Here is a 14,950-nt window from a genome sequence, read left to right on the forward strand (position 1 = left end):
CTGAAATAATTTCTTACTGTGTGAAATTAATATAAAAATGTGACCTCTCACCCACACATGCCCATTAAGTCAGGAAATCAATAAGTCAGGTGATTAAAGGGCCACATGGGCAACTGGGGTGCTGACCACCCAGGGGGGCTGGCAGAAGTCTCTGCATGTCAGGTAATGCATCTGCAAGTCAGGACTCAGGACCTAGATGGTCCAGTTAGAGACCCCCAGTAGAAGTGATATTATTGGCCTTATAAAGAGAGGGGAGCCAAATGGAAGGGTATTGTCTTGGGCTTGGAACTCTTCCTGAATATGAGCTGGTGCTAGAGTGCTCTCCCTTTTCTGTAGTGCTTAATGCCCTGCTTGAGCCTCAGCTGGGTACTGGATCCAGGAAAAAGCATGGCAGAGTTTTGTTTTGTTTTTCGTTAGGGCCACCTAGTGATTTCTCTCTCTCTCTCTCTCTCTCTCTCTCTCTCTCTCTCTCTCTCTCTCTCTCTCTCTCTCTCTCTCTCTCTCTCTTTCTCTCCCCCTCTCAATCTCCCTCTCCCTCTCCCTCTCCTCTCTCTCTCTCTCTCTCTCTCTCTCTCTCTCTCTCTCTCTCTCTCTCTCTCTCTCTCTCTCTCTCTCTCTCTCTTTCTCTCCCCCTCTCAATCTCTCTCTCTCTCTCTCTCTCTCTCTCTCTCTCTCTCTCTCTCTCCCTCTCCCTCTCTCTCTCTCTCTCTTTCTCTCCCCCTCTCAATCTCTCTCTCTCTCTCTCTCTCTCTCTCTCTCTCTCTCTCTCTCTCTCCCTCTCCCTCTCTCTCTCTCTCTCTCTCCCCTCTCTCCTTCTCTCCCTCTCCCCCCTCTCTCAATCTCTCTCTCCTTCTCTCCTTCTTCCCCCTCTCTCCCTCTCCCTCCCCCCTCTCTCTCCTTCTCTTCCTCTCCCCCTCTCAATCTCCCTCTCCCTCTCCCTCTCTCTCTTTCTCTCTCTCCTCGCTTTATCTCTTTCCCTCTCTCTCTCCCCAACTTTTACAAATAGATAATTATAATATATAGTCTCCAAGAAATTTTTAATCATTACACTACTTAAGTGTATTTCTAAAGTAGACCAAAACCAATAAAGTCCAGATTTATAGATTTACGAAGTTCCTTCTATTTACTCACAATTCAATTAAAAAATATTTTGATTCTGACTGGGTAAACACAGACCCAAATAAAACAGAACCTACCCTCAAATAAAGTACATTGCACTTGAATGTGATGGTGGGATGGGAGAGGGCTTCACTTTTGGGTGAAAAGGATCCATAGAGTTAATTTATAAGCACTAGAACTTATTAGGTATAGCCTAAGGTGACTAAAGGGAACTATCAAATAGAACCGTAAGTCTAGATATTTTGTTACCCTGTGCTTAAAAAAACAAAAAAACTCTTACCTTTTATCTTACGATCAATACTATGTATTGGTTCCAAAGCAAAAGAGTGGTCAGGGCTGGGCAATGGGAGTTAAGCAACTTACATGGCTAGGAAGTGTCTGAGCTCTAATTAACCCAGGACCTCCTATCTCTAGGCCTGGCTCCCAGTCCACTAAACCACCAACTGCTCCCAACCCCTTGTGGGATTGGGGGCCTATTTGATAAATTGAAACTTTTACTTTTAGTAAATTCAATTAGTCTGGTTGTTCTAAATGGGTTGTTTTATATCCCCAAGCAAACAAGTTGTTCTTTCCATCAGTTTCCAGGTGATGACTAACAGTTACATGTTTGGGCTCATTTTTCCATCATCATCATCTCTGTTTATTTAGTGTGTGCATAGCACTGTGAGAAATACAGCTAAAACAGAGATGATTCTTGCCAATATGTGAAAGAAAGGATACAGTTAAGCAGTTTTTAATGCCCAAAACAATAATGGTTGATTTGGTTAGGAATGAGGATGGATTGACAAAGGATGACCTATTTTTTTTTCCTGTTAGGGTTGTTTTGAGGCTTTTGATTTCCCAGCTGGTTTCTGAGAATTAGACCAAAAGAGAGAGAAGAAAATAGGTATTTGCTTTATTGAAACTGCAATTGACTGTTGTGCAATGTTGAACTATGTAAATCAGCAAATAAAGAAGACACCCTAGCATAAAAATACTCTGTTACAGCTCCTATTTCATTCTTTCTTAGATTCTAAGCCTGAAAAATGCAGCTTTTGTTGCTTGGCAGCCTTCTGCTTTTCTCTATTACCCAGATCTGGGCAAGTGAGAGGCACTACTACATTGGGATTGTTGAAACAGCTTGGAATTATGCTCCCATCAGTGATGAGAAGAAACCTCAGTTCAAAGACTTGTAAGTTAATGATTTTTATTGGCTTGTGAATGTATACATACCTCTCATATGTGTGTATTTGCATGTGTGAGTATATAATCATGTATGTGTCGATCATCAGCAGTATGTATTTCTAAATGCAACTCATCTTGCACTAACCAAATTAATTACATTAATTACAATTACATTTAATTAAGTATAATTCAATAAATTCATCTTGTATTAACTAATTTCTAAGAGTGTATGGATTTTCTCTTACTTTCTTCCTGGAATACTTATGTCTCCTCTCTTCCATCTTTCTGGATTGTTAATTTAGTATTGTGTTTCCTTTAAGTTGAAGGGCAACAAAACCCTATTAGGAAAAATATCAGATCCTTTGGAATTTATTTTTAGCGTTTCCTCTTGGAAGTCACTATTAATATACATACTCTAAGATTCTTTTTTAAAATTAGGGATACTGGTCAAATCCCATTAGAAAAAATGCAACAACAACAAAAAAAAAGAAAAAACTCCGTATCTCTGTCCAATGCACATCTATTTCTAGTAACTTTCAGTACAAATAACAAAAGAATTGAGACATGTCCTTCAAAGTTTGCTGCAATGGAATTTGACCTACAATAGAAAAAATAATAAAAGATTAGCTTCTTTTTGAAGACTTGGTCAGTTTCTTGCACATTCAAGTTACTCTATTTTCATTTTTTTCTATGATTGGCATGATCTATTATCTCTCCCAGTAGAGCAGGAGTTCCTTGATGGTGAAGACTCATTATTTTTTACTCTGTATCTTTAGTACCTGGTATAGCGCCTGGCATATTGGAGGTGTTGAATGATTGTTACATGATTGAAAGGTTGGAAATCTGTATTGGTGGATGGAGCCTCATCATTGAGAGTTTCTTTTAATGAGAAATCCAGAGGAAAAGTATACTATATTTTTTAAATCGCCATTAGTTATTTCACTCTGATAGACACTAAAAGGGGAGGCTAGAATGAACCTGTGATCTCATCGTTGTAAGGGTTGCCAAGGGATGAAATTCCATGACCAATCAATGCTTTGCTAGGCATTGGGCACTGAGGATAACAAAAAAACATTTCCCACAAGGAACTTATATTCTATACAAGAATAAATCATAGATAGATAGATAGATAGATAGATAGATAGATAGATAGATAGATAGATAGATGGATAGATAGATTATAGATAGATGGATGGATAGATAGACTGATAGATAAATGGATAAATAGATGGATGGATGGATGGATGGATTGATGGACAGACAGATAGATAGATAGATAGATAGATAGATAGATAGATAGATAGATAGATAGATATAAATATATATAGAAAATATATGCATGTATATAAATGCATAGACATGTATATACAAAGAAAATTTAAAATGATTTCTTGGGGATTGGGATCTAGCAACTAGAAGGAATTAGGAAAGATTTCATGTAGGAGGTAAAAAGTTAGGGTCCCTGAGGGTTAGAATGACTTATACAGAGCCACACCATCAATATGTATCAGACAAAAGCTATGCAACCTCATCTCCCTTACAGTAAGACTATTTCTAACTGGCTCAAACAAAAGACCTTCTGTGGATATTTTTTCACTTAAATACAATGTAATTTATATAATGGTTCTGAACCTTATACATAGAAAAAAGCAAACATAAAAAAGACTGAAGGTCTTACAGAATCTTAGAAATTATTCAGTTCAATCTCTTCTTTTTCTGACAAATGAGGAAACTGAGATTCAAAGAGATTAAGTGATTTGTCCAGAGTTGCACAACTGGTGAGTAACCCAAGTACAAGTTCACACCTGCATCTACAAATTCAAAGTCCAGAATTCTTTTTCTTGTATTATGCGGGACAAATGCAGCTTGTTTGTTTTTTAATTTAAAATATTTATTGAATATATACTGTGTGAAAGGTATTGTGTTAGGTACTATCAACCAAAAAAGACTCTAATTTTAGATATTAGAGCCTAAAAATCAAAAGCAATGTTTTGTTTGGGAGGGGGAAGGTATGCATATATGATTGTGCATATGAGAATGTATATTTGTATTTTTTCATTAAAAATAAGTATAAAAGAGCAGCTATGTAGCTCACTGTATTAGGAATCAGGTCTAAAGACAGGGGGTCCTGAGTTCATATCTAGCCTCAGACACTTCTCACTTGACACCCCCACCCCAGTCCTTATTATTCTTCTGCCTTAGAACCAACACATAGTATTGATTCTAAAATGGAAGGTAAGGGTTTAAAAAAAGAAAAGTGTAACTTGTGTCAACTGAAGATTGACTAACCAGATTTGACCAAGGAAAAATTCTATCATAGCAATTAGCATAGCCTGTGTTTGTACCCCTCCAGAATTCTCTCTGGAAAGATATGATTTTGATTTATTTCTAGCTCTTTCCTCGAAAGGGTCAGTCAGGATGCCTCCCTCCCCCACCCACACATCAAAGGGGCTTCAGAAGTCACATAATCCAACCTCCTCATTGTGTAGATAATAAGATAGCGCTCCAGAGAATTGGGGCGATTTGCTCAAAATGGCACTGTTTGGAAGTGGGAGAGATGGGATTTGAACTCGAGTCTTCTGACCTTGTCCCAGTGATCTTTCAACATTTATAATACTGAAGACCTTACTTTACCCCTATAGCTGTTGTTAGGACTGTCCCCACATATCAAAAATATCTCTCCAATGCAAAATCAATTCTACCTCCAAAAGCAATGGAATCTTGGTAATTCTAATCCAATGTTGATTAGAAGAATCAATTTAGAAGTAGGGCTAAAAAAAGAATTAGGATCAATATAACCAGAATAGAGTTAAAAATAAAGAGAGAGGTGCAGATCAATATAAATCTAAATGTAGATAGGCATAGTTACAGTTATAAATATAAGCACAGGTACAATAGAAATATTCTAAAATACAGAATGTATTTATAGTGTGTGAAATTACTGGTCCAGGAGATATGACATGATTTCAGATAGGATGCGATGTAATAGATGATCAAATATGGCATGACATAGCACAATAGAACATAGTAGGATGTAATATTATATATAATACACCTGTGAGAACAAATATATATTATATATTTAAATATGGGAATATATTATATATGTGTATGTTTGTGTGATTATAAAATCCCATTTTATTAGGAAATACTAAACTTAGAATACCTTATAAATAATAAATGGATTCTGCCTGAAAGTCCTACACATAAATGGCATTTTTCCTTTGTCTAAGTTACTCACTGACAAACTACAGCAAAGTTATGCATTTTTTAATTTCACTTCTCATGAGAATTCATTTCCAGGTCCTTGTAAAGGAACATAATACAGCTGCCAGCTGGAAGAACTATCGTGGATTGTTATTTATTTGGTTGACTGAATAAATATAATTGATTCTTCTGGTTTGATGGCTGGTTAGCAAAACTTCATGCAATCTTCCCTTCACTGGCCCCTTGTGCCAAAGTTGTGCCCCTTTGATCTTGCAACCGGGCATGAACAAATATGCCTCCTGTGGAGCACTGCATGATACAATTTTAGTTCAGATCAAATTCGGTTTCACAATATTGCAGGAAGGTACAAAAGTCTGGTTGTAAGTCAGAGTCAAACTAAGAAAAATTCTGAACTTGGAAAGGCCAAAAGATAACTGGACCACGTTGGAAGGTCTTAACAAAAATATATATGAAAGAATTTCACAGTTTCATACCCAATCTACTTTTCTGTTCTTTCCATACTGAAATATTCATAGTTGTTGTTATTGAAGGTTACAATTAAAAGATAATGTACAGATTTTTTAAAAGATGGAAGAAATTACAAGTTTTATTACTACACAAAAATCCTACCTTGATGCCTCATTTTGGCTGACCCCAATGACAGAGAACACGAGCTCTGGCAAGCTCCCAATGATTCCATGAAAGACCACGTGATGCAACCTACGGACCAGTCTTGATAATATCAAGCAATTGATTTGGCCCACGTGTTGATCACTAGGTAATTAATTTTTTGGCCATAGTGACTTATGAAACAGAAAAGATTTAAGGGCAGATTCTAGGACTTTGACTGTATAAAAACTTGTCCTTCCAACAACTCAAATAGCAATTTTCCCCCTGGTCTCCCATTCTCTTGCTACCCTTGACCATACTAACCTGAAAATCCTCCATAAAGAGTTCCTACAATGCAGTTGGGAGAGTGGAAGGGGTCCTCTTCTACAGGCAATTCACATTGTAGTGTATGGATACCAGTAGAATATTTAGGCTTCCCAGCACTTATCCTCACTCTCATTGCCTGGCCAACCTACGTTTTTTTTCCAGTCCATCATCTCTCCTTTACATTCCATTTCCTAAACAATTCTTGGTTGGTGATGTTTTCAGCCTATTCACCCCCTCTATGCAGCTGTCTAGTGCCTTTAATTTTTAATTAAATAATTAACTAATTAATTTTAATTTAATAATTAATTAACTAATTAATTAACTTTAATTTTCTAGGAATTGTAGTATTTGGGGATAAGTCTAAATTTCTTTTACTTTTAATTTAATTTTGGTTCAAGGTTTTGTGGGGATTTTTAATGCAAATTTTTATGATACTTGTGAACCATAAAAGCCAAGTAAAAATGTCTAATAATTAATTAAACATTAAAATCCCACAATCCAAAAATTTAAAAAGATTATTAAGATAAGATACTTCTTTCACAGTCCACAGATCAAGAGCTCAGAGAAGGAAATTCCTGGCATTTGGAGCTGTAGAAATGTCTCCCTCACTCTCTGATCCTTTTCTATTTCAGGTTCCCTGGTCTATTAAGTATTATGGCAGCTATCTTAGATGAGGGAGGAAAGGGGAAATAGCCTGGCCTCAAAAATTGTAACAGCCCAAGTTCCTACTACATGTGGCATTCCATGAATTCTAGCCATGCAAAATTATCTAGAATATTGTTCCAAAAAGAGAGGTCTTTGTTTCAGGGAGAAACTTGTGGGAGTCATTATTGTTGAAGGCCATATCCTTTACTGGTTTCTTCCTATTCATTTCTGGACCCAGCTCATTGTCCATAGTGTCTACTGTTTATCAATACTCCTATTTTCATAAATTTGGTCCAGTTCTCTATATATTTAAGAAATTAAGCATTTCTCATGGAAGTTGATTGCAATTTTTTTCCAATTTCTTGCTTTTTTTCATTGTTGGTTGCATTGGGTTTTTTTTTTGCATAACACAAAACTTTTTAAATTTTATACAATCAGAATTATCCATTTTATTTCCCATGAATTACTCTATCTCTTATTTGGCCATTAGTCCTTCCCCTATCCATAGGGGAACTGAAATGTGTAGCTAGCACACTGTTTTCTCTTTTTCTTTTTTTTTTGTACCATCCCTCCATCATCATGTTGCACAAAGAAAGAATTGCATATAATTATGGCTTGTTTTTAATTTTGTCTGTTTCATGAATTACTCCATCAACATTTAGAGTGATTCAAAGACTAAGCCAGTGGATCTGACATAGATCCAGGCTTCATTAATTTGCTTATGATATTATTCTTGATGCCTAAATTACGTACCCATTTTGAGCTTATCTTGGCACATGGTGTGAGATATTTGTCTGTGCCTGGTTTTCTTCCAGAGTGTTTTCTAGTTTTCTCAGTAGTTTTTGTTGAATAATGAGTTCTTGCCCTAATAGTGAGAATTGTTTTGTTTACCAAACACTACACTATTGTGCTGTTTGCTATTCTATATTAAGTGCCTAATCTAGTCCATTGATCAACCATTCTATTTTTTATCCAGTAAGAAATGTTTTTTTTTCAAAATTATAGCTTTAAAATATAGTTTGAGATCTGGTTACTGGTAAGCCCCCTTCCTTCACTTTTTTTCCATTGATTCCCTTGATAATCCTGACCTTTTGTTCCTCTAGATAATTTTGATTAATAAAAAAAAAAAACTACTTTTTCTAGCTCTGAAGTATTTCTTTGGTAGCTGAATTGGTACATCCCTAAGTAAACAAGCTAAACTTTTTTGAATGATGATGGGTCTCACCTAGTAGGTTCCACAGCATTTCAGATATGATGTAAACAACACAATGTCATCTGCCAACAGAAGTGTCTGGAAGATCTTACCATTGAAAGGGAATTCCCCCTCTGTTTGGTCTCTGTACTGAATATCCATTACAAGTACATAAAATTTCCATAGGGATCTCTGAGTAATATAAAGGCTTCCAAGGCCTGGCTAATGAATGAACAGTTCATATGTTCGTGGTAATAATTGGTACCATAGAATTTCCGAGATTTAATCTATTTCCTAATTATAGTGATTTTCAGAACATTTAACTGATTATTTTATTAACTTCAAATGGATTTCATTTCAAAATGATTTATTCCATGTGTAACATTTGCAAACCACCGTGCTAGATGTAACCCAAAGTTTAGATATCAAGATTTTGCCTAATAGAACTAAAAATTGAATAGGGATAAAGTATATAGAAATAGAAAACAATAATATACAGTAATGTGCTATAAGTACATTACAGAGTTGCAAACCATGTAACTTGTGGTCTGAGAGGGGAAAGGTGATTGAATGGACTAGGAGAAACATGTAGAGGGGACTTTTGTTTTGGCACTTAAAGAATGAGTAGAAATTGAGCACACGAAAGGGAGAGATAGAATGTTACATGTTTGAGGAATAATTTCAACTACGGCTAAAAGAGAGGAAAGTGGAGGATTTATTTAAGGAACAGGGAATAATGCAGGTGAGCTGGAATATAGAGGACATAGAGAGATGTCAAGAGGAGTAGAGTTCTATAATATTATGGCAAATCTGGAAAGCCGAGCGATGGAGCCAAGAGCTTTACTTGGTAGGAAATAGGGAGCCACTAAAAATAATGAGTAGAGGAGTAACATGATCATATACCTAAGGAATACAGTTCTGCCAACTATTTCAAGGTGGGATATTACATGTAATATTACATAGCTTCACAGAGGACCATGGCCAAAAATACTCATTGTTCTTGTGGCCAATTTTCTGATAGCGATCCTCCCCATACTTGTCTAAGCTGGTCCTCAAGAAGCGTGAACAATATGTTAACACCGCATAGGAAATTCTTTTCAAAGACTCAGCTTGAGAGAACCTCCCTGAATTTAGAGTGGCCCAAAGACCACGTGCTCCTCTGGCATGGTCTTTGGGCCACTCTAAAGCATGATGAGATGATCCATGAAACAGACAAAATTACAAAACAGTCCATAGTCATATGTTCTTTGCACGATAGTCATGGTGGAGGGGTGATGGGAAAAGAAGGAACAGTATGCAAGCTACACATTTCTTTAACTGTCTACAAACATTCGACTTTTGTTATCTATAATGTGCCTTCAGTACCCAATGACTGATGAATTATTGCACTACCAGAGGAATTGAAATGCAACCATATTTACATTTTACTCTAAATGAAGCCAAGACACAAAGAAGTTGGTCAAAATTGGTTTATGCACTTAAAATTAAAAATATATATATATATATATATCAACAAGGACACATATGATCAGAAAAGGAAAAGAGCCTGCCATGGAACAAAAATGAGAGCCTAAATGTATGAGTCAAGGGTCCAAGTCACCAACAGAATAAGAGAAAGATTGTTATTATGTTAAGTTCCTTTTCTATAGAGAATTGATAGCATTCCGTGGGTGTGCTATATAGGTTGAAAAAGCATGAAGGAAATTCAACTTCCACCAATAAAGTGTGTAAATAGAATTTTGTACCCTTGAACTACATTTCCCAGAATCCCTTTCCCCCTGTCCCCACATTGAGTCCTTACATTTTGAAGATAAGTTTGTGTAACTCAGCCCCCTCCTCTGTCTGTCTGTCTGTCTGTCTGTCTGTGTCTCTCTGTCTCTCTGTCCCTCTCTGTCTGTTTCCTGCGTGTGTGGCTGGGAAACTCTCTTTACTAAGTCTTTCCTCTACTTCAAGTGATAATAAATCTTATGGAAATATGATACTTGAGTATTGGATATTAATTTTTAATCTCATAGAAGATAATGCCCACATCTATAAAATCATAGCTCCCTTTAAGTATAAGGAGCTGACTTTCTACAGGCTCCTTTCTAAGTAGTCAATTCTGTATCCTTTCTTGTATAAATCAAATATTTACATTTGAAGCCTTGTGAGTCCAAGTGATTATAAAGGGAACTGGGTGCTACAATTGAGGAAATGCTGTCATTTTCGGTGTATACTATGACCAATTAACCCAAATTTATGATATGCTTGCAATGTGCCAGACTCAGAGGAGTGCTAAGCCTATCTATACAAAGGGATGAGAATCTAGGAGTGAGAGAATTTCAGACGACCTCAAAGTAGTTTAAATTCCTTTATGACAGGAGGAAATCTTTCAGATAAGGGTAATAAGAAGCAGAAATAGGATTGGGAATAGGGAATTGTTTTCAGTGTCAGCAAGAAATGGGTTCAAACTCTAATGCAAATACTATCAACAAAGCAATGGGTTCAAATCAAGAAAACATCTAATGCCCAGTGGACTTATGCGTCGGCTATGGGGGGTGGGGGGGAGGAAAAGAAAATGATCTATATCTTTAACGAATAATGCTTGGAAATGATCAAACAAAATATATTTAAAAAAGTAAAAAAAAAGAAATGGGTTCAAATCTTGCCTTTGACACATGCTGGCTATGTGACTGCAGGCAAGTCATTTAACTCGTCAGTGTCCCCTCGCAACTCTCTAGGACTATAAAGTGACACAGTAGATATTCATCTCCATTGGTGAAGAGATCTTTCTCACTGGGAGTTCACTCTACCACTCAACTAGCAGGTCTGGATGAAAAATTAAATAAAATAATCTGTGTAGACATAGAACCTATTGTTGAAACTTGAGAACAGGTACACTTTGCAGGGCATTTGCTACTTTCTCATCTGGTTCAAGATCCTTTGTTTCTCTGGATCTTAGCTTTTTCATATGTCAGATGGAGGATCTTGACTAGACCCTGAATGTTTCTTCTAATGTTTCTTCTAATTATTTGATAGTGTATGACAAGCTTTCAAGTTTCTGTGATCATTGAGCCCTTTGAAATTCAAGTTATTCTGAGAAATGGCATCTTTCCCTACCCTCTGAGATGACCTTCCATTTACATGTTATGTATCTTGTATTCACATGACTGTTTCCATGTTATCTCTCCCTTTCAAAGGAGAGGTCCTTGAAGGGAAGCTTTTGTTTTTGTTTCTTTCTTCTTTTTTTGGTAGCCCCAGTACTTAAAGGCACAATGCCTGGCACATAATAAATAATAATTAATAAATGTCTGATAACTAATTTATCTCTTGCAGAGAACCTGAATCCAATTTCTATCTTCAAAGAGGGCCAGACAGAATAGGAGGGACATATAAGAAAGCTTTATATGTTCAGTACACTGACCACCTCTTCACCAAGACCATCGAAAAACCATCTTGGTTGGGGTTTTTGGGCCCTATTATTCGAGCAGAGACTGGAGACAAAGTTATTGTGCATATAAAAAACTTTGCTTCCAGAGCCTACACTTTCCACACACATGGGATAACCTACTATAAAGACCATGAAGGTAAGATTTGATGCATCCCATCTTTCCTGAATATTTTCCTGGTTCTTGGGAATTAGGATTCTAAAGGAGGAGATTTTAAAAGGTTTTCAGAATGATGATTCCACTTTATAAGATGTTTATCTTTACCTCATTGTTCAATACTTTGGGAGTAATGCTATTAAAAATGGTGGCAGCGGGGCAGCTGGGTAGCTCAGTGGATTGAGAGCCAGGCCTTGAGATGGGAAGTCCTGGGTTCAAATCTGGCCTCAGACACTTCCCAGCTGTGTGACCTTGGGCAAGTTACTTAACTTCCCCCCTTGCCTAGCCCTTACCACTCTTCTGCCTTGAAGCCAATACACCATATTGATTCCAGGATAGAAGGTAAGGGTTTTAAAAAAATGGTGGTAGGAAATAGTGGCTAGAGGGCCACGCCTGGAGTAAGAAGAGCAAAGGAGATTACCAGGACTTCTAGAGGTCCTCCCCTTAGCCAGCTTGTAGTGCCAGATGGAGAAAAGAGCTAAGGCTGAGGATGCAGCCAAGTCAGACAGGAAGAGACAAAGAGGGAGAGAATACTGTCCTACTAAAAATGCTCACTAAGGTAAGAGGATCTAGCCATGGAGCCCTGACCTTTCCAGTACCTCTCCCCTAGTTCCATTGCTAGTGGAATCCCAGCCAAGGCTGTATTTATAGTCTTGCCTCTTTAATTATTATTTTATATTTATTATTTTAATTTATTTATATTTTATATTTAAATTTATTATATATTTAATTCATTAAGGGGTACTCATAGTTCTGTGACTCTGTAGTACTCTATATGAATATCCTTGAGAAAATGAGTCTCAAGACTAATGACTAATATGCCTGGTAGATTACAATGCTGGAGACCATCCAAAATATTAAAGAATGGGTACAATAATAAAGACAAAGAAAACCTATAAAACTGCAGAACTCTGATCAGTGAAATCACTCAACATAAATGGATGATAAAGCATAATTATTAATATTATTTTTAGAGAACTAATAGTATAACATATTTCCTTGTCTTTGCAAGCAGTGGTAGACAACAGATACAGAATAATGTCTACATTTTCAGACACAGACAATGTGTTGTTTTGTTTTGTTTGATGGTAATAGTTATAGAGAAGGAGATTCTGTGTTTAGGAAGCCAAGGGGTAGAAAGGAAAGAGGAGAAATAAAAGAGCACCAATAAAATATTTACATTTTTTAAATTTTTATTTAAAATAGAAATATTTTTATTTTTTATTATTTATATTTATTTTTTAAATATTTTTATTTAAAGTAGAAAAAAGGAGAAGAAACTTGCAAGGCAAATATGAAATAGACACACATAGCTAGAGAGTTATGGACCAAGCATCCCTGCTTTTAATCATCGTAAGAGTGAAAATGGTATCCTAGAGGTAAGAGATGGTACTCTGCTCTGGCAGCAGCCCTGCCCACTACAAGTGTGGAAATCAAGATAAAATTAGAATTAGGTGATATTGACAATTACTCTGCCATTTTATTACCAGCGGTGACACTGGAACTTCAGTGCTTGTTATGTTTCCCAGGTGCTCTCTATCCTGATAACACCACAAGTCTGCTCAGGGAGGATGACAAAATACAGCCAGGAGGACAATATACCTATGAATTATCTGTCCATCAAAATCAAGGCCCTGCTTTTGGGGATAGTAACTGTGTGTCCAGGATTTATCACTCACACATTGATGCCCCGAGAGACATCGCTTCTGGACTCATTGGCCCTTTGATAATTTGCAAAAAAGGTATAGTAAATATTATTTTACTTTTGTTATCTGTTACAGCTTGGTCTTCCACAAAATAAACAAAGACAGACTTTGTCAGCTAGTCATGAGGCTGGCTAGAAGTAATGGAGCCCGAGTGTAATGTATAGGATTTATTGATTTGTTCTCTCTTTCCTTTTTAAATGATAAATCCCTTGTTCAGAGGGTGCGTAGGTGAGAGAAAAGAGAGAGCAATGGATAAGGGAAGGAGACAGGGAGAAAAGAAGATGGGGGAGCTTTGGGATGCATGGAAGCTCAATGTGTGTAGGACTTATGTCTTCTTCATACATCTATTGGCAAATAGTAGGCACTAAATAAATACGGATTGACTGTTGATTGGTTGAAGTCCATTGGGAAAATGTCACTGAAGTCATTTCCTACCATAATCAGTTTCTTATAGGCAACTCATGGGACCCTTATCTGGCAATTAGGACATTGCCCCAAAGCTAGGACCTCCCTCAGGGGCATGCTTCAGAAGTCATGTAGAGACTCATAGTTGTGGGGCACACTTCCCAGGGCAACCAAGAGCACATGCTTCAGAGTTGGACTTTCCAGGGCATCCAAGGACCTGGATTTTAGGGTCTCTCTTTGACCTCCATCCCTACCCCTTTCTGACCCTTTCCTGGCACAACTGAACTTACAGCTAAGCCCTCCTCCTTTCCCGTGACCATCTTCAAAATAATTTTGTACCAGGTTAAAAATAAATTCACCTTGCAGGATAGATGCAGAAAGTGAGCAATTTTTGTGTGCTTGAAAGTCGTAGGGCAATGAGCTTCTGAAAGAGGATATATAGAACATAACATTTTTCTTTCTTTTCTTTAACTTTTGCTTTCTGTCCTAGTAACAACTCTAAGACAGAAGGACAAGAGCTAAGCAAACTGGGTTAAGTGACTTGTCCTGGGTCACACAGCTAGTGTTGTGGGAGAAACACACCCAAGTTTGTAGCAGGGTCTTGCTGCAAGAATGGAAGGCTCAAACTTTTTTGGATACAGAAAAAAAAAGGTTTTATTTTGAGAAGAGGTTTATGGCGGTGAAATAGCCTAATAGCTGATAGAAAAACCTGGGGGCTAATCATATAGCCTTGGAGCTAATGGGTTAGCTTCTGAGCTGGTGGAATAGCAGTTCTGGAGCTGATGGAATAACAGCTCTCAGGGTGATGGAGAGCAGCCCTTGGGGCTGATGGACTAGCCCAATAGGGAATGGAGAATCAGGGTTTACATATTTATTGATGGTCTGGGAGCTTATGGTCTCCTATTCCAGAGAAATCTCCACCTTTCCCCCAAACCCTAGAAAATGGGCATGGCCAAATTCAGGTGGTATGTTTTGGGGTACACATCATAGGT

At 37.2% G+C, this 14,950-nt stretch overlaps 1 protein-coding gene across 4 annotated transcripts in view; it reads left to right on the forward strand.

Annotated features, from left to right (window-relative positions):
• The window catches only part of LOC100017675 (ceruloplasmin), a 68,347-nt gene that overhangs the window by 3,066 nt on the left and 50,331 nt on the right, over positions 1–14,950 (forward strand). For 2 of the 4 annotated variants that reach the window (XM_056808292.1, XM_056808293.1), the window contains exons 2-5: positions 1,936–2,005; positions 2,129–2,290; positions 11,579–11,829; positions 13,377–13,589. In XM_056808292.1, coding sequence (XP_056664270.1) covers positions 2,145–2,290; positions 11,579–11,829; positions 13,377–13,589 — 610 coding nt within the window. In that variant the 5' untranslated portion in view covers positions 1,936–2,005; positions 2,129–2,144. The remainder of the gene's footprint in view (positions 1–1,935; positions 2,006–2,128; positions 2,291–11,578; positions 11,830–13,376; positions 13,590–14,950) is intronic. The other 2 variants (XM_007502059.3, XM_001371125.5) reach the window with 1 other exon arrangement.

This window comes from Monodelphis domestica, chromosome 8 (assembly GCF_027887165.1).
Source record: "Monodelphis domestica isolate mMonDom1 chromosome 8, mMonDom1.pri, whole genome shotgun sequence".
Taxonomy (NCBI): Eukaryota; Metazoa; Chordata; class Mammalia; order Didelphimorphia; family Didelphidae; genus Monodelphis; species Monodelphis domestica.